The sequence below is a fragment of the Mycetomoellerius zeteki genome, unplaced genomic scaffold (genome assembly GCF_001594055.1).
Source record: "Mycetomoellerius zeteki isolate Tzet28-1 unplaced genomic scaffold, Tzet1.0 scaffold128, whole genome shotgun sequence".
Taxonomy (NCBI): Eukaryota; Metazoa; Arthropoda; class Insecta; order Hymenoptera; family Formicidae; genus Mycetomoellerius; species Mycetomoellerius zeteki.
This window is the reverse complement of record NW_017256212.1, coordinates 380,062-405,278: the sequence shown is the minus strand read 5'-3', so window position 1 is coordinate 405,278 and position 25,217 is coordinate 380,062. Positions and strand designations below refer to the sequence as shown.

The following is a 25,217-nucleotide window of genomic DNA, read 5'->3' as shown; positions in this document are numbered from 1 at the left end:
CGTATATGATTTTATATACAGTATGACATGGAATTTATTTCGTGCAATTTTATAAGATATTTTGTAAAATCCGAGAAAAACATTCTCTGTCAAATTATTCGATACCGACTTATGCCTTGTTTCGCACATGAATATATACTAAAGCCAATGACAAGAAGCATGTGCACGCATGTATACAAAACCGAATACATGCGCGAGTGTGTGATGGTTGATTTGCGAGCGTCCAGCTTCCATAGATCGAGCAGATCAATGGCATCGACTCCCTAGAGTCAGTCTTTTCGTCCATCCTACTCCATCAAGTTGTAATGTGCATGTGCGTGATCCGCTAGAACTGAGCGACTGACATATTCGATTCCAATTATCGAATGCGTGTTGTCGTAAACAGGTGCAGCCGGGAAACCTTAAACTGGCTTATCGTGCAGTCATTCACGTTGTCGATTTAATGATAAAACGACTCTTGTGTCTTAATATCTTCCTTTTTATCAAAGACAAAAAAATTTCTCTTAAATTAAATTACGATATTCCGACCGTTGTACAACTTGTTCTTTCGTTTTTATTCCGGCACAAAATTTGCAAAAGAAATCTCGAAAGCAGTGATACCGACTTTTCCTTGAAAATACATCGCGTCTGGTCGAGGAATTCAGCAGACTGCTGAAAGAGAACATGGTCGATAAAACTCTAAATATTCTATCGTTGCTATTCAAGCATGAGGAATATGAAAAGTACTTCATATTCTTGAACAATAGTGCTACCATTTTGACGCTAACTAGATAATGTGCGATCGCGATTTGCATCAAACTGACGAACTGATGCGATCCCGAACTATCGTTCGAGTCTGTACGGAAAAGTCTAACTCGATGCCGGACAAACATACAGACGGACAGACGGATTGGTGAACCCGCTGCTGCCGGTGACAGCCACGGTATTAGCATTCCTACCCGGCCAGCAACTTCATACTCAATGATATACCACAGCCAAACGCGTGTACGCGCGTATACAAGCAAGGCGCGCGTTGAAACGTATATATGTACGATGGATTCGTGGCCGCACCGCCGACGGAGGATATTGGGGTGCTTTCGTACTCGTTTCACCATAATAATTCGCCGGCATACAAGTACAAGCGTACCGTACGTTTGCACGAAGGTCGGCTACGTCGGTACTGAAAGGTACCTCGGTTCAACTTCGTGCACCCCTTCCCTCCGACCGCTACCCTCTTTTTCTCATCCTCCGTAACCCTCTCCTCCTCCCCCTGCGGCCACCGTACTCCTCTACTCTTCTGCTTCTCGCTTTCCCTCGGTCCTGGACTGCAGTCAGAGTCGCTCCGCTTCTCCACCTTTGACCATTCGAATTAAACCTTTTAACTGTCGCATTGTTTTTGATGGCTCATTTTCTCCCGCGAAATTGTTATTTAAACTCGTTCCGAGCTACATGCGTACGTCGGATGACCGGCTACTTCCGCTCGTTTCACCTTGCTCGATCACTTTCACTCGTAATGCTTTCACTTATTTTGACAATTTTTTCCTCTTTTCTTTTACAGATCTCCTATTCGTCGATATGCTGTGGCAGTTCACAGGAAGCATCGAGCAGAAGTAAATTGAAATTCTTAGGATAACTACTATATATAGATAAAAAGGTAAGATTGATTAAGTTCAAAGCATAATACAGAATGAATTAGATGCCATTTACGCAGCGATATTAGTAGTCGCATTTGAGTTTTAGTGTATCCAATTGATTGGACCGTATCTCTAAACATTAACTGTGTATCGCTGTCGGGGCTTGTAACTATTGTAATATATAGGCGATACTAGAATACACTGGGTCTGGAATTACATTGATTTTCAATCTATAAGTATGCAATTCGAATTTTCATATAACAAAGATATGGAAATAACGCGTATCCATCAGTCGTAGCGCAATGCAACATGTACGAAGTTAAAATTGCAAAGAGTAGCGTACGAGTATGTCGCCGATAGCCATTAAATTCGCATTAAAACTTGCCACTGTCGTCTTCATCGCGGTGCCATCATCGTCGGCGAATCCGTGGGAATTCCGGCAACGAGTTACGCTTTGTCCCCGCGGACCCGTACTTGCGGCCTAAACCGAAGCGAATTGCGGCTGGGTATGAAAGCTTTCAGAATAGGCCCGGGTTTGCTATATTAGCCCGTAGTTAGATTTTAGTTTAATGATTTCCGCCGGACAATGTCCGCGGTAATGGCGTCCGAATCCCGTTCGCCTCGTTCTACCCGAGCACATTCTCCGAATGGTTCCGCGGCGTGAACCCGCAACACGTTCCTCCACGCACTCAGGCACGCGCGCATACACGTGTGCCGTTCACCATCGCAGAATACATCCGTAAGTGGCGGCACTTATTGACGTCCGCGCGTCCGCGATCTTAACAATGCAGATTGAAGGTACGCTTCCCAGCGCGGGGACAACGGACAAATCCGGTAACTATGACGACCGATTGTCGCTCCTGGGAACTTGCTCACGTTACGTTCGTTCAGAAATTGCTAGCCTCTACGTCGTAGATGCATTAGGCTTTGCTTCGTACACTTGTACCTAAATAACGTACAACGAAAATCGTCGAGCGATGCACAGATACAAAGCACTCTGTAACATTCAGGCAAATACCCTTCGTCACATTTTCTGTTTTCCGTAGACTTGCATCACAATTTGTACAGTCAAATACGTGTAGAATTTTGTGAAAAATTTAAGAAAAATCTCTTCTCTTAAAAGTAAAAGATAGAAGCTCGGAGACAGAGACTATTTTTATCAACATTTATATCTTTTCAATCCGATTTAGTTTTTAGATCTCCCGCTGCGAAACATCTCATAAAATCGTTACAATCGCGCAATAATCACGTGTGAAAATAGCCGTTGAAACTGTTAAAAGACTGGCGGTTTAGCGCCACAAAAGGATATCCGGCTCTTTAAAAGGGTGCACCTAACTTTCGCCAACGTCTTCGCTACGGTGAGTAAGCACTCGTGCATATGGGGTCTTACTTCCTTGAGGGCCCCCTACAGGTGCACCCCATGCCAAGACTAGACGGACACGCATCGTGCTTACTCCTTCGTACCTTTAACGCATGGTAGATTCTCTCAACCGACCGTCTTGCACGCATGATCCCGAGTCGGTTATTTCTTATCTTGCAAAATGAACCAACCGTTTGCCACGTGTAACAGTTTTACTGGTCATCTTAGCTCGTTACCTACAGGTAACATTAAGATAATTCTGCAATTGATAAGAAACAGTCACAATCCTATCTTCAATTACGATAATAACATATCATCTTACAAAAGTGTCGATATAAGAGATAAGGAGATAAATATAGAAACGACTTTCCCTATGTAAAAAATCAGGATTGGAATCGCGGACGCGCGAAACACCGCGTTTACGTCCGCTTCATTAAGCAGATAAAATTTGCATTGTATTTTAAATACAATAAACAGGTAACACTGCGGCGAACTGATATATCCGCGTGGCGATTGGTTTAAAGTGGTTTAAAGGGAGGTCGATGGTATCGAATTCTCTTTTTGATGCACAGCCAAGAATATTTTTCCTCATAATACCCAAGCGCAATGCACAGATAACAGATTAATATTCAAACAAATAAATATTTATTTTGCAATCAGGCAGCAACAGGTAGCAACGTAATTAAAGCGTGCAGTTTAAACATTATTTTAACAACGTTTCCGGGCACTGACAGGTATGCGATAATTATTGATGGCAATTAGAGGTGTGCGGTAATGTGGGATTATGCGGATTTATAATTTAATCGATATCATAAAGTGATATTTAGTTTTTCTGTTTTATACAACGAGATCAGCGGCCACAGAAAATTTAACTAAAGCATCAGGCTTTTATTGGAAATTATAAATCGCACACGGCCTGTTGCACATTCTGTTTAATTACTCATATAACATTAAGTTTGGCTTGTACAGAGAGGATAGTAGCTCAATTTGCTGTTTCAACGAATCATCAGAACTAGCTATCTACGTTCTCGGATATCTTTACATGACTACGGGCTCTACTAAGTAATTGTATGCGGAAGTCTAACAGCGCGATAGGCTGCATGATAATTGAAGGGCGTGACGTGAGTCAACGTATATAGAGTATTTCAGAAGTTACACACCTTTTCCACTATAAGTTATTTAGTAAAGACTTGATCAGAGTGTTATGTAATTTTTTTAAGTACTCTATACATTTTATTCGCTAAAGTTCACATTTTTCAATATTTTTTTCCTTTTTATCTTTTTAATTTTAAAGATTCAACTTTATAATTATTCGAGAACAAGAAATAGGTAATGCGAAACCATTATCGCTTTTCTTAATATTATTAACAAATAACCACTTTTTATAATAATATTAATAAATATAATCGAAATTAATACACTCATTCTTTACATCACACGAAAGATTCAAATCGTAAACTTCCGTCAAAATTGAGAAATAATAAAAAATGAGGTCGAAACTTTTTCTCTACACATATTACAGATTCAAATAATTCTGAATCACAACTATGCTCTTTCTATTCTTGTTTAAAATCTCAGAGAGATTTGCTGCTTTGATCCGCCGCAATCCGCGCTCACCTTTTTAATTCGTATCGCAGAGGCCTTTATCCTTTCGACATAATTATTTCGAAGGCTCTCGGCCTTCATAAAAATATGAAATAACGGCGAACGCGCGCGTTGCATATATTCTGCAGGTGTCTTTTATATTCTCATTATCAGCCGAAATAACTGACTTTATGATACAAAGTAGATATAATCGTTTAGCAAACGAATCTCTTTTGCACAATTGTGTAGTTTTAACAATGGAGAAAAGGCTGATTTATAGATTTGTCGATTTGAAATATAAATAAATGTAGAGATGATATAACACGTATATAGAAAAAGCACATATGCGTTAATATTAAAACGTTTCACCATATACCAAATTTGCTACAAATGCAAGTAATCGAGTTTTACACGCGTATCCAAATCTAGTTCTAGATAACCGTAAGGGACAAAGATTCCAATCAAGATATGGCTACTTGCTTCGAAACAACAGTATCTTAGTACGGCGTTATCATCAGGGGACTATCTTTATCCGCTATAACGTTCGAGACTCGCCGCATTCACGGCCTAAGGGACATTCAAGGAATAACAAATCTAGTATTCAGACACGGAAAGTTATAGCCATGTAGTTAAAACGTTCGATTATAACTATCTGAAAATTTTTTATATAATTACAATTGTTTAACTCATAGAAATGAATTTAACGATTAAATGTTCTAAATCGTAATTCAGAAAACAAGCTGACGCTATTTATCGTCATTTTGACGTGAAAATGATATTTTGAATGTTAAAATGATGTAAGTGATGTCAGCTTGTTTCCAGGGAAATTTTTATCAATACTTTCGCTTTTATTAATACTTTCGACAAATATTTCAAGCTATTGAAATATTAATGTAAAATAATTTTAATATTAAAAGTAGTATATACAGTATTAACATCACGAATATGTTATTACTAAAAGGCTGCATCGGATCATGTTTCATCAATTGATGCAAAACCGAAAATAATTACAATCGACGAGGATTAATTTAGATTACGCTAATGCGTATCGTTTATTACTTGGAAATCAAAAATACAAACGAATACCATTGATAGAGTGCTTTTTAATTAAGCCGTCTTGTAAATTGCTCTCTGTCGCGTTGGCACAGTGGATCACTTCACGCTAATTTTTCGCTGTTAATTACAAGTATTTGTTTGATTATCGACACCGTGGCGAGTCAATAATAAAATCACGAACCGCGTATAATTGTTTTTGTGATCATGAACATTTTGTCAATTTCAAACGCTGCCACTGTGATTCGATGCGCGCGGTTTCGCGAGTACTCACTTTAATCGGCGAGAAAAATGGTGGGAGGGGATATAAATCGATGGAAAAGCCCAGTGTGAGCGGGAAAAGTGTCGGCGACACGCGAGCGTACAATGAGATATTAATACTCCCATTTGGTTTCGATTTCCTGGAAAAACGTTTGATGGAGATAAAATTACCGGCAACAACGGTACAGCGCCACAATAAATCAACCGCACACCCACCGTCATTTCCATTGTATAAAATCCGGCCAATTATGCGGACTCGATGAGGATCGTATCGATCATTATCTTTGATTTCATTAACGATGAAATTTAGAATGAAAATATTCCATGACATATTTTTGATCGTTACATCGTTAATGATCCCCGTGTATATTTATTCTCTCAGGACTGTTAAACGGATTCTATATATAAAGTTTTTCTCTAAATAACAGATTTAATAATTTTGGTGTAAAACTTTCTAAATTAAGAAATTTATTCTCTCTGGAAATAAGATATTCACGAATTATCTTTATAAAAATACAAAATTGAATAATTAAGAAAAGTAATAAATATTTTTTAAATGAAATTGTTGATACCGATAAATTGACACTACATGTTTCAATTATAAGGAATCTAATGTTTTACGATTTCTTGCGATACACCGCACATTTCGACATTCGTTCCGTTGGACGGCGTGTCTTCGCGTCCATGATTCAACCGGCATAAACCTTGCTGTATCCGCGATGCAAGTTACCATGTCAAACATGATCATGCTCGCAGCCTAACCGTGACTCGTCTCACACACGATTGCGTTCGCACTCAATAGGGTCACCGTATCAGTGGGTTGTGTGCCACCATGGTGCAGGGACACGGTGGTTCACCCCCGCGTGCTGCACCCTCTGATAATAGCATTATGATTCGCCTGATTGTGGAAATAAACACGGGATCGTACGGGGTGCAACATATACATATACATATATATGTAAATATATACATATACATGTATGTATACATACATGTGCGTGTACGCACATGCCGATGTACACGTGCACGAACGCAACGACTCGGACAGTTCATGCCGCCGGTTAAATACGATGTGACAATAAATTTTGTTCCGTCGATCGGCTGGTCGATCGCATCGTCGATAATTACGATCGTGCGATTATCTCATCTGTGAGCGGTAACGATGCTACGGTATAATTCACAGGTGATTATTCGAGCAGTATGCGTTTCATCGAGAAACAGATCGCTGCATTGACAGAAGACATTTATCAACTCCCCGAATAACTTTATATTTATGCACATTTAATTGAAATCTTCAGCATTTTATGATCTAATTATAATATCTATAGTAGATATGATTTATTTAAGCTTGTCCATTTATTTCGCGATGAATCTAAGACGCGTGATTTTTAAACGCGATTTAATGTAGAGATTCAAGTAATAATAGAAAATATAATTTTAGCGAATATATATATATGTTCAATATATCCGATTACAAAGCAATATCTTTATTTTAAAAGTCAACTTTATTTGTTATGAAAAGATATGCAACTTTTAATAGGAAATAAAGTAACCATTAAACTCATAGATAAAATGTACAATGCTATTAAATTCGTAAATGTATCGATATGAAATACGATAGGCGTATACTCCTTGACTCTGAAACCAAACACACACGAGTGCATAAATATGAAACATCTAATAGGCATCAGCAGAAGAAATCATTGTTATCTATAATAATGTTTCTAATAGATATGATTTATTCGAGCTTGACTCATTTCGCGGTGAATCTAAGATGCGTCACTTTGTAAACGATTTAACGTAAAAATTCAAGTAATAATAGAAAATATAATTTTAACGAATATATTCAATATATCTGATCACAGAGCAATATCTTAAAAAATCAGCTTTATTTCTGAAACCTTTAATATGTAGGAAATAAAGCGAACGTTAAGATAAAATATACAATGTTGCTAAATTCGTAAATGTGTCAATATGAAATATGATAGGCGTATACTCCTTGACTCTAAAATCAAACATACACGAGTGCATAAATAAGAACATACATATAATAGACATCAGCAAAAGAAAGGAAAGCGTTGCTTCGAAATATACATATATACACATCGTAATTTGAAATATTAAATTAATGGTATCTTATTCATGAAAAACGCGTGCTTTGTATACGTTCTTCCGCTATGCGTTCGTAAACCATGCCGTGCCAAGATTCCAGCGATGATCGGCGCTCGCGCGAAGCGTCGAAGGCGCGAAGTCCGTGAATATTTCGTAGGACGACATCACGTGCAACAGGCGTCTCGGTAGGGGGGGACACGTGCGTTCGGGCTGCCTCAGAATCTTCGGTATTTGATCGGTATCGATGGCGACCAATACGCGCGCATCGGTGTACATAGCCGATGCGCGCGAACGTGCTGGCGTGTGTTTGTACGAGAATGTGCTCCGACTAGTGTATGGGTAACAGGGTCACTGTGCCAGCAGGACACGAAGGGGTCGTACACCCCCTCGTCCCCGATTGTCCGAATACGTAACAGACTATTGGCACTACCGGTGTATCACGTTTGGTGTAGATCAATCGATCAACCCATTGATCGCGTTACGTGCTTGCTCATACCGGCGCTTTACTATCTATAAACACTATTGCGCGGATTCACTGTCGCTTTAGGTATGCGTCGACCATTAATTATCAAGGCAGATAACATCGGCTGCCAATGCTAAACCGGTGTAGCCAGTGTAATATGTAAAAAGCCAGGGGACTGTCGAAACCATTCTGTTTCTTTCCAAATAGTCGATCGCGTACGTTTGTCTCAATATAATTACCAGTTTAACAGTGTAGACTGTGATAAAATGACAATATTAAATAACCTATCGTATATACTTATCCGACATTTTATCTCTATATTAATATTATTAATATAGAAGTTCATCAATTGTTGGCAAATTGAGTCCGAGAAATTTTCGATTTTGACTTTTAAAACGATTGCGTTATCAACTCCCGAAAGTCCTATTAATTATTCCTGCATCCGCAAAGTCGTCTGTCGCGTGACTAGAAAAGGGTGTGGCTGTCATCCGGATAGTCGCCGAATGTATTAAGACATCACGCGGCGCTCACATAAAAGTAATGTCGGACACATTTGCTAAGTCAAGTGATATGAATTTACTTTTATCTTATTTTCTGTTATCTTGAGTTATCAAGAATAGGCATTTACGTATTCTTTAAAACTGGGTATGATTATTAATTATTAAACCTTAATTATTAAATCTTCAACACGTATACACACACGCGAAAGATATATACAGTGCGGCGCTGCACTCTGTATATCTATTTTTCATTACCTTCCCAGTGTAATTAGAGTACATTTCAGTATCTTTGCGCGAGGCAATTGTATTACATTTCCCGTAGCGACTGAATGTAATTATTTTTACAACGAACCAACCTGAACCGGAACGGTGAACGCGACTACTAATGATTCCACGGCATATTGGCACGATATACGAATAACAGCCGACGAACTTGCCAAAAATTTAGACGCGTGTAATATGCTATTGTTTTCGCCGAGCGAATGGAGCGTAACATCTTGTTCGAACGACGTATGGTAGAAGAATCCGTACACTGTGAATAATTGTGGACGGGTGGAGAATCGATGGTCAAACCCGACGCAGAGAAGACAATTCACGGGCTTAGCTATGTAATAAGAGACCGGTGTTTTTGGCTCGGTATGGGACGATGTTGTCCGGCCGCCGGATCACCGTGCATGGGGATAGAACGTAGGTGAAATGAGGGGTGAAGGGTGCCCAGTGACGATAGGTCGCCATGGCAACCGACTGCACCGCCTCACCACCCCGTGCATCCCCCATGGCTGCAGTCCGAGTTTGCGAGCGGAACTGCATCCTGGCAGAATGGGAAGAGAGGGAGGACGACGGAGAGGCACCCTGAATTTCGGTGGATAAGTGCGGAGGCACGGAGACGGGGTTGGAAACGAGGGAACGGACAGTCACCCCTACGAATCTATGTCTAATGATTATCGCGTATCCTCAGTCCGTCGAGATCCCCATGGAATTTAGCCTTCCGCGTTCATTAAAAATATCAAAGCCTCGTCGAATCGAGGAATCCCCTTCGCAATGGCTTATATGGCGGAAGAGTCTACTTGGTAGATCCAAATTATTCGCAAAAGCGTTGTACAATATTAATAACTATTTATTATCATATTTGTTACAAAATATTTTTCCTCTGCCGTTTGCTATAACAAAAAAATAACAAGTATGAGCTTCGCAATTTGCTTAAGGCAAATGTATATACGTCAAAGTGCAAACGCACATCAATGGGGTTAATGGCACGAAAGAAATTGATAGAGTAACGCTTGGCGCACAGACACGCGATCGGAGATAGTCAAATAACGACTTTTACTCCGCGATGCAAGCAGCGTAATGGTCATTCCCGGCGAATCTTCTTGAACGAGGCCAATCGTAGCCATTCTGCGCAAAACACGGCATTAGGGCTCGCCTCGTGCTGATGGACGTGCACGCGACTTTGAGAGTTTTTCGCGGAGAGGGGTAGCCACGGGTACGGAAGGCGCATTACATTATTTATCTTATTTATCGGAGTTTGCGCCATTTTCTGATCTGATTCAACGATAGTGGTCACGTACGACCGCCTGGCGTCGGAGACAGCACACAAGGTGGCGTGTCAGAAAATTATTATATGCCTTACTTTGCCGTCTGTCTGTGCCGAGTGAATATTTTATTAATTCCATAAAGCGTCCACATCGGCTTATATTTGTGCTTTGTGCGCCGGAGGCGTACATCGACGAACACACGTCAAAAATGCCAAATGCCCTTTATTTGAAGCAACGCGCTGCTTCCGCGAGCTATAATTGCCCTAGAGCGAGGCTTTCGCGTTGCCAAAAGCGGATGATAGTTAACACTCGTCGGTAAATCAATCGAGCGTACAGAAAGTGTTGTTGGAATATATTGCAATGTATATTAGTATATTTGAATTACGCTCTCTCTCTCTCTCTCTCCCTTGTGTATCTCTCATTCACAAGACAGGAATCTACATGAAAGATTGAGCAATATTAACGTATAGAAATATTTCTAAGGAAAACCATTATTCATGAATAATCTTGGATCTATGAATAATTTTACTTTGATCACAAGGTGAGATCAGAAGTGCGGTCACACACTAATTGGAAACAAGACGATAAAGGAATTGAAAGTTTGATGACGCGGAATAAGGTACGCCCGGTATCCTTAGTTCCTAGGGCCTAAGCCGCAAACTATGAATTTATGCAAATCGAGATAAGACTGGCACGTCTCCATGACCTCGGCCGAACCCCCCATGGCCGCCGGGGTTACGTAGTGGCTTACAGTTCGGACTTCATGCCCTCCGTACGAATCGGACTAGCCAAACGGTCCGAACTATCCGCGGACTTAACCGACTGTTAAGTTCGACTTGAGTTACTCGCAAGACCGACCCCGTGTAATCCGAAGGATCTCACCGAAATGCCTGGTATGATTGTGTAAGCGCCACGCTCTCAAGTTGCAAAGGAGTCTCGACCCTCTCGGCGGTATCGTGGTTTGATCAGGATAGAAACCGGCAAATAATAAGCAGCAGTCGAGAAGTTGCTCTGTCGTGCGATGGTGGAAGTTGAAGGATGATCGTGATTCTAGAATAATTCGTGCAATCGAGCCGCGACGTTCAGACAGGCATGTATCAATATTTCGATAAACTAGGTCAACGCAAAACAATATATTTTTCGGGTCATTGGCATTCAGTCAATACAATTTTAAAATACAATACTATGTAACAACAGAGTTTACTATATTTCTTTTTCTTTGGTTGACTATCTGGTACAATACAGGCCAATCGATTTTGTTATAATCATTCTAAATAGATGATATCTTTCTGCAAGAGAAGAAAGATTACATAGAAAGGCAAAATATTATTTGCTTTTTCTTATTATTTTTACTGAAAAATTTTATTAAGATCCAAGTTTGATCGTCTTATTTATAACCTTATTTCTTACCCCTTGTTTGTATATATGTTCACATCACAGTCTGATATGATACTTTAATATTGTAAAAATTTATTGATCTAGAAGAACTTTACAGAGATAACGGGGGAAGCAAATCGATAGTTCTCGCGCGTGTGATGTGATGAAGCTCGTCTTGATTTCAAGCTCGTTTTTCCTGACGTAGGTAGTGCCGATAGTATCGTCGTGAATATTTCAATGTGCGCTTAATCGCTACGATTCGTCAGAATAAAAAATCTATATATACATATATATACTTAGTCGGTTGAGTTCCAAGGAAATAACGAATGCAAGAAATCAATTCCGGGCAAGATAGCCGAGGCGGAGCTTCGTGCATATGATAGACTGTCACGTGTATACGTTCGCGCGATACGTTCGAGGCGAGACCCAGGCTAAGCCGACGATAAGATCGGTCGCGTGAGCTAGCCTAGGGGTAGTTTGCCCCAAATGGCTAGTCCCATTTCCCTTGTCTCTAAGTAGTCGGGTGTTTGTATCGCCGTGTGTATTGGTGCGCGTCGCCTCGGTATTCGCATTCTCCTCAACACCGACCTGTCCTCGTCACCGTCACACTTTACCCCCTTCCCTCCATTCGTCGGATCAGCCCGATAACGGAAAATCACTAGCGCATCCCCGATGCCGCGGCTATGCCTGACAAAGCGTACGTTTAAACGCTCTTTTTGTCCGCCCGTCGAGCGAAATGACAAGATGAACGGTAATTTTCGACTACGGCGATGTCATCGAAGCTGCGGAATATCTCCCATCGCCGGCTCTAAATCCTTCTGGACTTGGAGCGTTCATGTCGGACAAGACGAGCGAGTCCTCGAGCGTCCTCGAAGCGCCATCAGAAATCCGTCGAGGATTTGGGGCGGAGTGCATGCCTGGTACGCTGCAGCCTATCTCCTCCCTCGTTCCTTTCGCAAATCGGCTCCGGTGCCTCCCTTTCTCCATGCTCGGGAGCGCTTTTGGGCCATGCGAATCCAGCGGACAAGTACCCACCTGAAATCCTGACGTCCTGACGTGGCACTGCACCGCGGTAGTGAGAGATCGCGTTGCACAGCCGGGGCTGCAGAGCTAAGCTCAGCACATTGCTGTGTACCTTCCGGCTTACGGCCGATAATGTTTTCATATTGTGGCGACCGCGTATGTTCGCGGCATGCCGCTGGCATTACCTCGCTTCTTGTAAGCTCGCAGCTGATCTTGCTCGAGAATAGGACAGGTCGGACAATCCTTCATTTCCTCCTCCCCCCCCTCTCTCTCTCTTTTTCTTTCTTCCTTTCTCTCTCTTTGACTCTCTGCAATGCTTATATCTTCGATCTCCCTCCTCTACTGCTATTATACTTTACTCGTCGTAATCTTCTAGCATTCGACACGATTCGCCGCGGGAACGTGCTTAAAAGTAGGCTGGAGAACCTGCTGTATGGCATACCTCGCCGGTTGAGAACTTAAAAAGAACCACGAAGAGAGACACTCAACTCAAGTCGAGGACTTGCCTCAGCTCACCGTTTTGTCTCCGGTGCTCTCTTCGTACATCCTTCTTTTTCTCTTTTTTTTTTCTTTCTACTTTCGACGCTGGGATTTTGCGTGGTTCTCGCCGACCCGTCCTTGAGGCGCGGCCTTGACACTACTTCGAATGATGCTCATCTCATACGCTTTCTCTTTTCAAGCGCCAAGTACGTCGCATAACTGGATTCGGCGTGTAAGAGGATTCCGCTAATTTAGAACGGCTATATGCAATTCATTCGAGTCTCGAAAAATAAATAAATGTATATGGCTTTGTGTCATGCTTTCGATCAATTGATTATGAAATTATTCGAAAACATATATTTCTCGGGCTAACGAAAGTACGTATCGATTGTCGTAGAGTAGAAAATATTCGAGAGCTTGTGTACTGCAAGACATATGTATCTAAGACAAAAAACACGCATAAAATATGACCGTACACCATATGGCAATTAAGCTGGGGCACGATAAGGGACAGCGAGCAAATATTTACAAGGTGACGTCTTTACTAGCAACCGATTATATGTATATAGAATACCTTATCGATGTCGCAACAGGCATAGATTTACGAAAATTAAAATGTAAACCGCAAGTGAATCATCTGTCTATTATGAACTTTGGTAAAATGAAAATTGTAATTAATCATAAAATATTATATTAACAAATAAATCGTAGGTTTGAAAATCGGAGGTAACAAGATCGAAAAATATAAATTTAATCAGAAGTAGCAAACTCGCGCAAGGAACGAGATTATGAACAAATTTCAAACAACGCGCATATTTTTGTGGAACGATTGTCTGATATGTTTTTCTTTGTTGATTAAAGATATGCGTGTGTACGTCTGTCTTTAATTTGTCAAGAAGGTTAGATTTCTGTTAAAACACTGCGATGGTCAAAGAGCACGTGCGGTCCGGCGCAAAAGAGTTGGGGCGCTTAACTTTAAGCCGGCGCTAATGAGATTGGAACACGGCGGAAATTTTGTATAACGAACCGAAGAAGCTTTTGGTCTTTGAATCAAAGTCCACCTACTTTTCAAATTTACAAAGGCCTCGGCTCCGTCGATGAAATATATTCACGGCAGAATATTACAGAGAGAAACTTCTCTAAATTTTGCGAACTCTTGTTAGCGCCGATCACGTTAAATACTCGGTAAATTGTTCCGTGCAGCGTTCAGTCTTCTGAGGCACCATTTTATAAGATGCATTATTTTCAATAATCGTGGAGATACGTATGAGGTATCACGTGTTGTGAACAAGGATTTAGAACTCTGATACGGCAACCATGACAATACCTTTATATGTCATTAACTTATCCATCGTAATCTGGAGACATGGAAAGAAATCGTTCACGAGCGATTCCGAATCGACCATATGGCGAGTTCTGGTACGGGCTTATCGAAAGATAAGTCGATGCTATTAAACCACCCCAACGGATCCCCGCGCACCTGTCCTTCGCACGCCACGTAACATGTCGAGTCCAGTGGGATTTTTACTCCGTTCTGCGGATACACCGACGAAGTCTTTTTATCGAACAAAGGCTCGCCTTTTAACGAGTATACGGTAAACCGAGATAGGAGATAGTGAATTTAAATGTCCTCGAATATAACAGACGGGACGCACGCGTAGAGAGGTGCACAGGCGGACAAAGCCAGGGGATCGTCGCGACGGATCTATCCGCTCGAAATTTTCGTCACTTGGCAATCCTAGAGTGTTCTTTTTCATTATTTTACGTCGACAAGTCCTTTTGAAGTATGCATTATAGTTTGTCGCTAAGAAATCCGATAACGCAAGCGATTACGTTATTTCGAAAAATTTTTCTAATTATTAGCCGACGCAAATTAATAAGATAGCAATAATAAATGAGATGAATATTTTGTTGTTATCTTCTTCTGTTTTCGGTTTACGAAAAGAGCACGACATTCTTTAGAAAAAAATTGTTATAAATGAAATTAATATTTTCAGTTAACGCGCGTTTTTAATCTCATTTTTCGTTAAAAAATATTACTTATATCTACAATGAATATACTATATATTTATATTTTATATATATAATATATCATATTAATTTTCTGATTATTATACAAATGTTATACATTAATATTTAATTTCTTAAAATACAGTCTTCAAATCTAAGTAGATCTCATAGTAGATTAATTATAGTAGATTAACAGAATCGTCATTCTAATACCCTGAAAACTTATCTGTTCTAATAATCTTTGCCCCTTCGGCCCAAAATCTTCTCACGTTGTGTCATCAATTCTTCTTCAGTAATTAGAACTTGACATCTGTTTGCATAACTGTGACATCTCAAACCCTTGCAGCATTCAGATACAGAAATGCACTAAAATTTGATAAACAATCTATTATTTGTCACATAAATTCAATTTAAACTGAAATAATGAAAAATGTTAATAGATAATTCTGAACATAAAAAGTAACATATCAAATCAGTTTTAAGAAAATATTTACATGCAAAGAAAAGATAATATGTACAGGATTTTCGTAACAGCTTTACAATCAACGAGCAGATTTCTTGTGAAAAAACAAGTGAAAATTTAAAATAAAAGCTCTTCAGTAATAAAAAATTTATTTGTTATTTTTACTTGCTTTTTTACGACAAATTATTTGTTTGCCAATATTACAGTGTACTAGATACTCTATACAACAATATGCAAATTAAAAACATCGAATCAAAACAATATAAAAAAATTAGAAAAAGATAAACTTCGAAGAAGTATATAAAAATATATTTTACGTTATTCTGAGTATATAAAAATATATTTTATGTTATTCTAAGTAGATATTCTAAATAGACTTTTACATTATTCAATACTAGCGGTATATATAACCATTAAAATTATATGCATTACTATAATGCATTACTATAACCATTAAAATTATATACATTTTTTTCTGTATTAGATTAAAATTTCCTGATTTACTGTGCGTTTACAGTTTCTCGTGTAAATAGTTATTCATATGAATCGTTTAATATTCCATTATGCAAAATCATTTCCTTTATTTTCCTTGTTGATTATAGCAATACTTGTCTTAAAAAAAATAAGTGTATAAAAGAAAAAGTGGCTTTATCAGAAAAATAAAGCATGCAAGAATACGTATACTAACAGGGTCACCATGTCGACCGCACTTATCGGGAGCGCCCATGATAAGAGACGCAGCTAGCAACGCTACAAAGACGTACAGCATCAATTTCGCCATCTTTCCAGCAACGTCGTATTCTGCAATCAAGTAATTTTCACGAATTAGATTCAGATATGAAAGTAATAAAAAACATTGCAAATCGATAATGTAATATTTATCAAAATGATTTTTAATTGCTCAAGGTTACAGTAATTGTATTAAAAAATAGAATGACTCATTTGTTATTTTAAATATTATAATAATCAATTTTAATTCCTAATTTATGCGTAACACGTTCAGACTAAGTATTCATGAAAGCAGTTTACATAATGCGATATAAGTCGACCGTGAGTTTTATACTTGCATAGCACAGATTACAGGTATATGTGAATGAATCATCGAGGTCTGACTCAATTAGTTCTTTAATAGGCAAGGCAACCGTTGAATTTTAGAATTGTGTCTTACAATTTGCTACTCGGACTATACTCTACTATTCCATTACGAATATGTTCCTAATATACTGCTGACTACAAAACTATACAATCATTTTAATCGTAAGCGAATATAGCGTATGTCAAATGCGTGATATCTAATAGCATAGCAACAGTAAATCGATTAAAAAATCGCTTATTACAATTGAACTTTGTAATGTTAGCGTACATCTACTATCTCGAAAACATATACATTATATATATATATATACACATATATATACACATCTTTTTCCTAAACTTTTCAACTTTTTAAATTAATCTATATTAAAATATTTTTAAGTGAACTTTAATATTTCATTTTTTCTTTGTTACGTCATGATAACAAATCAAAATTTAAAATTTATGACAACTAGTGATAAATTATGAAACTTATAATATTCTTAATATATATATTTAATATAAATAAATGATTATATAATTGAAGATCTTGGATAAATTAACAATGTAATAAGTTTCTAAAGATTAAATTTATTTATGTTATCACTTCATTAAAATTTATCATTGATTTTCTGACGGCTATTTAATAAACAGTAAACAATTTATATACACAGTTTTACAATAATAAGTTTTATAATTTTGCTATATGCGCGACTCATTGTTTCATTTAACCAATATTTCCAATTATTTTATATTTTATAAATTTTGTGAAGAATATCTGATATGACAAAGTAGGCGAATTAGAATTTGTATACACCAATTTGTACTCACCAGACAAAAGTTCTTTAGATTTAACCAACTCGAGAGCTCGACCTCGACTGAATTCTTAGTTTACAATGGTCGGGGCATTTATACGACTATGACTTACACAAGTAAATCTTTCGATGTACGTATCTGACTACGCATAACCAATTTGAGAGAAGGCATTATATTTTCTCACACATGTGGCATATGAATGTAATGTCTATATTTACATTTTTGCATGTTTATGTATATACGTCACGTATATTCTACATATATCACAGTAACAGATATTTCTTTTTTAATTGATATTTTATTTACATTCAATGACTTACATATGCAATTAATTTCTTCAGTCAATTAATCATTGTATTAGAAAAAAATTTTCTAGAGCATGCTACATTTTTAAAAATAAATTTTTTGAAAATATATTAATGTTGTACATTTATTACAATACTATTTATTTAACTCTTTCAATATCTATTCTAAGAAAGCAGAGTCGAGTGAGATTATACTCTATCGGTAGTGATTAGGTTTTATAAAAAATAAAAATTCTTTACATAAAAATAATGTGTAATTTTACAAGATATAGCTTCAAATTGATGGAATTTCCATTATATTCGTCATCTTTTTGACGTTAACCAAATCGGAAATTTTTTCATATTAACATTTTTGTTTTCCCTATCTTATCTGAATGTATGTGACTTCTGAAACGTCTCAGTATACAATGGAATAATGAGACAATTTCGAATAAAGTGGAAAATTTCTTCGTTAAGCTTAAAATGCTTAATTTTGTATTGAAAAATTGACGTTCTCAATGCTTACAAGTTATATGTCAAAGTTAAGCGAGCAATTACGACGCCGACGTGAATGCTCGTGAAGTTAATAAACGCTTTACTATGGCAGTAAATCGCATTCTGTAGCCATTCGTTACGTCAATCTTCAACTCACGATCGCGGGACAAATTATTTTGAGGATTTTAGTTATTACAGATCATCTTATACGCAGGAATATGAGAATGCAAAAAGAGAGTCGCCTTCCGCTGATATTCTCTTTCCATTTCAGCAGTATCGAATGTACAAGTGCTTTTTGCCCTTTGCGCCGGCATTCTATCGAGTGCATATTGCGCGCCTCGTGCATTCCATTGATTCTCCGACAAAGCGCTCTTGTTCTTTAATTCGGTTGACAGGAAACAACAGGAAAGGAAACTGAATCATCCGGTAGCATTGTCCTTTTGTTCGCCCATAGTGGCTGAATAGAAATAGTCGAGGTTTTTTTCCTGTCATCGGCAAAGCTTCGACACATCATGAGCCAAATTAACCTTTTTTACTATATCCGTGGCAGGACACTTGACGCTTTTAAGCGACATTCACATTTTACAGATTTACCGCCGTACGATCGACTCAAGTGCCGTCGAGCTTTTTGTCGTGTCAATTTACGAGTAAGGGATGTTCAAGAAATATGATGAGTATTTATACACGCGCACTTTATTTTGGAAAATTTTGAATTTGAATCAAATTTTCATATCTAAACATTCGATAAAAAGGAGAATATACCAAAGAAGTATGTTTCGGCACTTATATTTACGTACTTATACTTACACTACTTACGTCTGACACTGACAATCAGAAATAGACATATTTAATCAATTCGAGTAGAGAAGTAAAGTAATAACTAGAAAATATATTTAAACAGCTTTTATCCTACGCTTGATACAAAATGCGTTACCGATTTTGACTGTATACATATTGTTGAAAATTAATACGGAACAATATAAATTCCCCGAGAATTTGCATTTAATTGGTGAAAATATAAACATATAAAGAGTACGTGCGTATGTCAGATCCAGTTTAACAAAGTGCAACATAATACCAATTATTTCTATATTATTAAATATCATGCTCATTTATATTGCATTTATATTGTCCATGAACACATGTTTTGTATAACGTTTATAGAGTTTTACACAGCCATGTTACTTTTGTCGACAAAATGTAATAGTTGACCAATTGCTCTGTAATTAAGTGACGTTTGCGACCATTTAATAATATAAATGCAATTGGCGCTAAGAAGCGAAATACCTACATATCAAATCGCTGCATATACATTTGATACAACATTCATTATACAGCCTAACAAAAATAAAATAAAATTCAATGCAATTTTTCGATTAATAAAACTAATTTTTTTTTAGTTTAATTTTTCGGTACGGTTCTACACATATCCATTAATTCATATACGTACATTCCGCAAGAAAAGAGTTTTTATTTGTTGTCTCTAACACACGTTTTTATTTATTTTTAATTGTTATACGTATACAAAGTGCAACTAATAATATACCTACGTTTACCTTTTTACATACGCATTATCTCGTCGTTTAATTGATGTACATTTAATTATGCATCTAAAACAACTAAACATAACATTCATGGTAGAAACTATAGCATATAATAATAGATATTAAATTTCAAGCACATCCGATTATGCTCGCAGATATATTTACTATAATCCCTCCAAATAATAATGGGCGCGGTCATCTAATTCGTTTTAACCATTATCGAAGAATTAATGATTGTGTGTAAGTACAGTTCGGTACGCACGTCACGTAGTAATTCCATAAGCATTTTTCATTATCTTCTATTTTGATTTTTCTCAATGTACAATTATGCTAAAATGTCTTTCAAGAATAACTGTTAATACTAGTATATATTAAAGACGACTAATAAGTCTAAAGAGATATTAAATGCAGTTATTTTGAAATAGACTTAAAGCAATTTTAAGTTAATAATTATATTATTGTATATATACATTTGGATATACATTTGCACTTTTTAGAAAAAAGTTCATAATTATAATGAAAATTAAGAATATATTCTAAACTAATTTTTTTTAATACACGTATCTAATTATCTCAGAATAATATTATGCGTCTCACATTGCTTAAGTAAGTCAATAAGAAAATCAGATGCTTTTTCAATTATTGTCCTATTAATAAATGAGATTTTACATGTACAAATAAATGCAGTCAACATAAAAGTATTATATATACACCATTACTCTCTATCACTTTACGATAAAATTCAATAATCATTGTGTCACAATCGCATTAATGAATAAATAAATAAATAAATAATCGATTATACACACAATAGTAATACAAATTTAAACACACTGATATTAAAAAATTCTTGTGTATATAAATGCATTAAACATATTTATATAAATATAGATGTATTTATATGCATATAATTAATTAATTAGTTATTAATAAATAATACGGAGAATGTTGCTCTTAAATGTCTTTAGTTACAATTTTCTTCTTTTGTGTATATATATATATATATATAGGGTGTCCCATTTTAAAGGGTCCATTCAAATATCTCAGAAACGCTGCGTTAAATCGCAAAATGTTTCAGACAAAAGTTTTGTGACTTCGAAGGGGATATAAGATGGTATCATTAGTTTGACCTTGAGTGGCATTGTCAAGATCAGGGCAAGGTCACTTTGAATTTTTTAAATGGAATCCTCCATTTTTCATTAGTTATTCTTGTAGCTAACCTTGAGAGCTTTCTAAAACACTATAATTAAGTTCATTTTCATTAAGTACTTTTCGAGTTATAAGGCTCGAAAGTTACAGTACAGTCGGCATTAGCATTACCCAAGGTGTCCGACCGACTAGGCTAAAACCTCTTGAATGTTGTTCAGGATCACGACCTGGATAACATTTGTTAAGATCAAAGTCATTGGAGATTCTTTCTCTTATTTTCATTTTTACATTAAAAATTCATTTCTACGTAAAAATGAAAATAAGAGGTACAACTTCCAATGGCCTTGATCTTGACAAATGTTATCCAGGTCATGATCCTGAACAACATTCAAGAGGTTTTAGCCTAGTCGGTCGGACACCTTGGGTAATGCTAATGCCGACTGTACTGTAACTTTCGAGCCTTATAACTCTAAAAGTACTCAATGAAAAAATATTTTATTATAGCGTTTTGAAAAGCTCTCGAGATAAGCTATAAGAATATGTAATGAATAATGGGGAGTTTCATTTAAAAAATTCAAAGTGACCTTGCTCTGACCTTGACAGCGCCATCCAAGGTCAAACCAATGATACCATCTTATGTCCCTTTCGAAGTCATAAAACTTTTGTCTGAAACATTTTTCGATTTAACGCAGTGCTTCTGAGATATTTGAATGGATTCTTTAAAATGGGACATCTTATATACATATAAGAATAACACTATTTTCCTTATAGTATATATACTCTTATATATACATATGTATAAGAAAAAAATAGCGTTATGCTCAAATATAATGAAATTAACAATATGAATAATAATATTAAAGTAATAATCTCTTGGGCAGGACCATGAGGTCTGTTATTATCTAGTCCAAGCGAGTCATCGTCTAACCAATTACTGGCACACATGTGTATGATACCATCCAACATGTCAGACCTTTATAGCATTGAAGATTGTTTAGACACTAAAATATTTAAAGCGTAATATTTAAAAACATATGTTCGACATCAACTTCTTCTTCAGCCATAGTCATAGCAATTAGAACGAAAATGATGAAAACAACGTATTTCATCTTGGCAATATTTTCTATCATTATTACTTTTTATGTAAAATCCACAATATGATACTGATATAATATAAGAGGACTGTTGCTGAATGCGTACTACTTAAGCTATTTTTTATTATATTTCCCGTTTAGCATCTGTTTATACGCAAATAAACGTTAAAAATTGTAGCTTGATATGTCAAGTATTTATTATTACATTTTTAACCTTTTACCAATTTAACAAATTAATTTTTTATAAGCCTTTTTGTAACCTGTTACAAAAGATATTATTTAGATTTAGATAATTGTATATCTAAATCGCACTTGTAAATCTCTTAAATCATACTACCTTTAGAAGTATTGAATTTATGAACTAAAATAATTTTTAAAAAATAAAATTAATATAGAAGAAAAATCATTAATTATCAATACTTATTTTATCAATAATTGAAACAAAGATCTCAAAAAAGGATCAAATATTTAATAACTAATAATGAAATTATAAAAACGTAATGAAAATAAAATTGGCTTAAATTTTTACAATTGACGTATTTTTATTCATATATATCATTTATTAGTTTTTCTACTATCAGTTATTAGTCTTACATTAATATTACTTATTATAATAAAATTTGTGATGATACCATTTAGGAAATTTGATAGACTTTAGAAAAATCTCAATTTCATTGTTATGGTTCTTTATAATAGTTGCAAATATGTATATACAATGAATGTAAAGTATTTTATTATAATACAATAGTAAATTCTTTTTATGACAACGCACACATACATCCACGCATAAAAATTCGAAATAAAATTGCATGATTGTACGTTATTACCAGTTACATAAATTAATCAAAAGTTACTATTATCTGATTTTTTAAAGTGTTATTAGAATCTGCACAACAAGATGAAACCTGTTAAAATTTTGTTTATTACTACTTATTTCTTATTTATTACATATTTCTCGTTTATTTCATATTTTTGTCATTAAATATGTTGCTTATATAAGTAGAAAATATAAAGTAAAAATATATAAAGTAAAAATATAAGTAAAAATATAAAATATTAATGAGGTATGATGATTTAGATGACTGCATGCGGTACACGTTTGGTAACTCTTCCCTCTAATATATAATTATACTTCTATAGAAATTATCATAATTGAAATAACTTTTTCTTGAAAATTAAATTGGTTATGCAGATCGATGTAATAACAACTGTTTGATCTTTGGTTTTTAGAGAATACGAGTATTTATACCATACTTTATATTACGCTTGTACAAATTGTCACGAACGCCATGCTCGCACGACATAATAATAAAATAAAATCGGAAGTTTAATTAAACATCACGTTCGATCGACGCCTGATGTTATCGCACGACCTCGGATGAATACCAAGAGAGTTGACGGGAGGTGCTTCGTCAGTAAGGACACACGAAAAGAACAGGATATAACCGGACTGGAGCATTGATTTGGGACTCACTCACAGTTCGTATTCACAAGAGGATACTACGTTCGAAATCAATCCGTCGAAAGTCTGTGTAACGCGTCGGGAAATACTTAAGTGACAAAAGACAAAAGTGAAGTGAAAAACATTTTATTATTAATAAATTACTCTAATATTTCATAAAAAACGTGCTAAACTCGATTTGGCTCTAATCCCGATGTCTCCTAGAGATCGCGAACCCGTTGTGCCCATTCTTGGCACAATAAAATAAAAAATATAAGTATCGGAATCTACCTATATACTGCTTGTCTGCTATATGAAAGGAAACATCTGTTTTGGCAGACTATTATAAAGTTGTGTTCTTTTTACTGTCTATGACTGTACCATATATGAAACGAACATCTGTTTGGACAAACTATTACAAAAGTTACATTCTTATCTCTTTAATTTGAATTATTAGTCGTAATCATAAAAGGTTCATATTGTACGTGGGTGGTTCAAGTTAAACCGGGACTTTTATGTTCATGAAAATAAAAGTCCCGGTTTGACTTGAACCACCCACGTATAATTACAGTTCCATATTTTGCTGATCGTAGTATTTTGCATTTTGTTGACAACATTACAATGTTTTACAATGTTCGATTTATTATGTACGATTAAATTACGTAATATAATAATAAGATTGTAAAACACGATTGTATAAACTATTTTGTTACAAAATAAAATGACTATTATTATTTTATTTTGTTATTAAACAATTACTTTATTTATAAATTATGTGTCAACAAAAAAGATTATTTAACAAATCTTCTCTGAACCTGTAAGACTACCAAAATATATAAATTAGCTATTGTATCTTGACATATATTTCTTATTACAAAAATAAACATTTTACTATTTTTAAAGTACAAAAATTTTTTTATAATAAATTTCTAATAATGCCGCCTTTCAATTCTAACGAAATATTACCGTTGGCTATTTGGGATAAGATGAATTATTGCTAAAGATTTTATGCAAATGCACATTATGTATTCAATTACAACATACTCCAGGAAAAACTAAAAAGAAAATTTATATCGCAGCAAATTACAGTGACCATATTATGCACTAAATTATAAGTAAAGAGAATTAAAAAAGATATCGATATTATTTTTTTTATTTATTAATTACATCAATTGATTATTAATTGCTATTTATTTTATAATTCATTACTAAATATATACATTTATTTTTAACATAAAAAAACCCGAATATATTTTTATTTATAATATAAACATTATTAATATAAAACAAATTATTTTTGTTTTACAAGTGGATTTCAATTTGATGATAAAAAAGGGTTCCTAGTCATAGGGACGCGAAGAATATTTTGCTGCATGATTAAGCAAATATATACTATATACAGGGTGTTTCCAAATTAAATGGCAAAACTTCGGGAGCGTGTAGAGGAGTAAAAAACTAAGAAAAAAAGTCCTATAGACATATGCTC

General features: G+C 35.8%; 2 protein-coding genes across 2 annotated transcripts in view; both read right to left on the bottom strand.

Moving 5' to 3' along the window:
* LOC108731431 (uncharacterized) overlaps window positions 1-13,130 on the bottom strand; it is a 102,401-nt gene extending 89,271 nt beyond the window's left edge. Inside the window, exon 1 of the mRNA XM_018461764.1 lies at window positions 13,067-13,130. Coding sequence (XP_018317266.1) covers window positions 13,067-13,130 — 64 coding nt within the window. The remainder of the gene's footprint in view (window positions 1-13,066) is intronic.
* Window positions 13,131-15,505: 2,375 nt separating this feature from the next.
* LOC108731446 (omega-conotoxin-like protein 1) lies at window positions 15,506-17,831 on the bottom strand. The gene is made up of 3 exons (XM_018461790.1): window positions 17,740-17,831; window positions 16,523-16,635; window positions 15,506-15,737 (listed from the first exon to the last, which is right to left on the bottom strand). Exons 2-3 carry the CDS (start codon window positions 16,613-16,615, stop codon window positions 15,603-15,605), a joined length of 228 nt encoding a protein of 75 aa, XP_018317292.1. The 5' UTR covers window positions 16,616-16,635; window positions 17,740-17,831; the 3' UTR covers window positions 15,506-15,602.
* Between the last annotated feature and the right edge of the window lie 7,386 nt (window positions 17,832-25,217).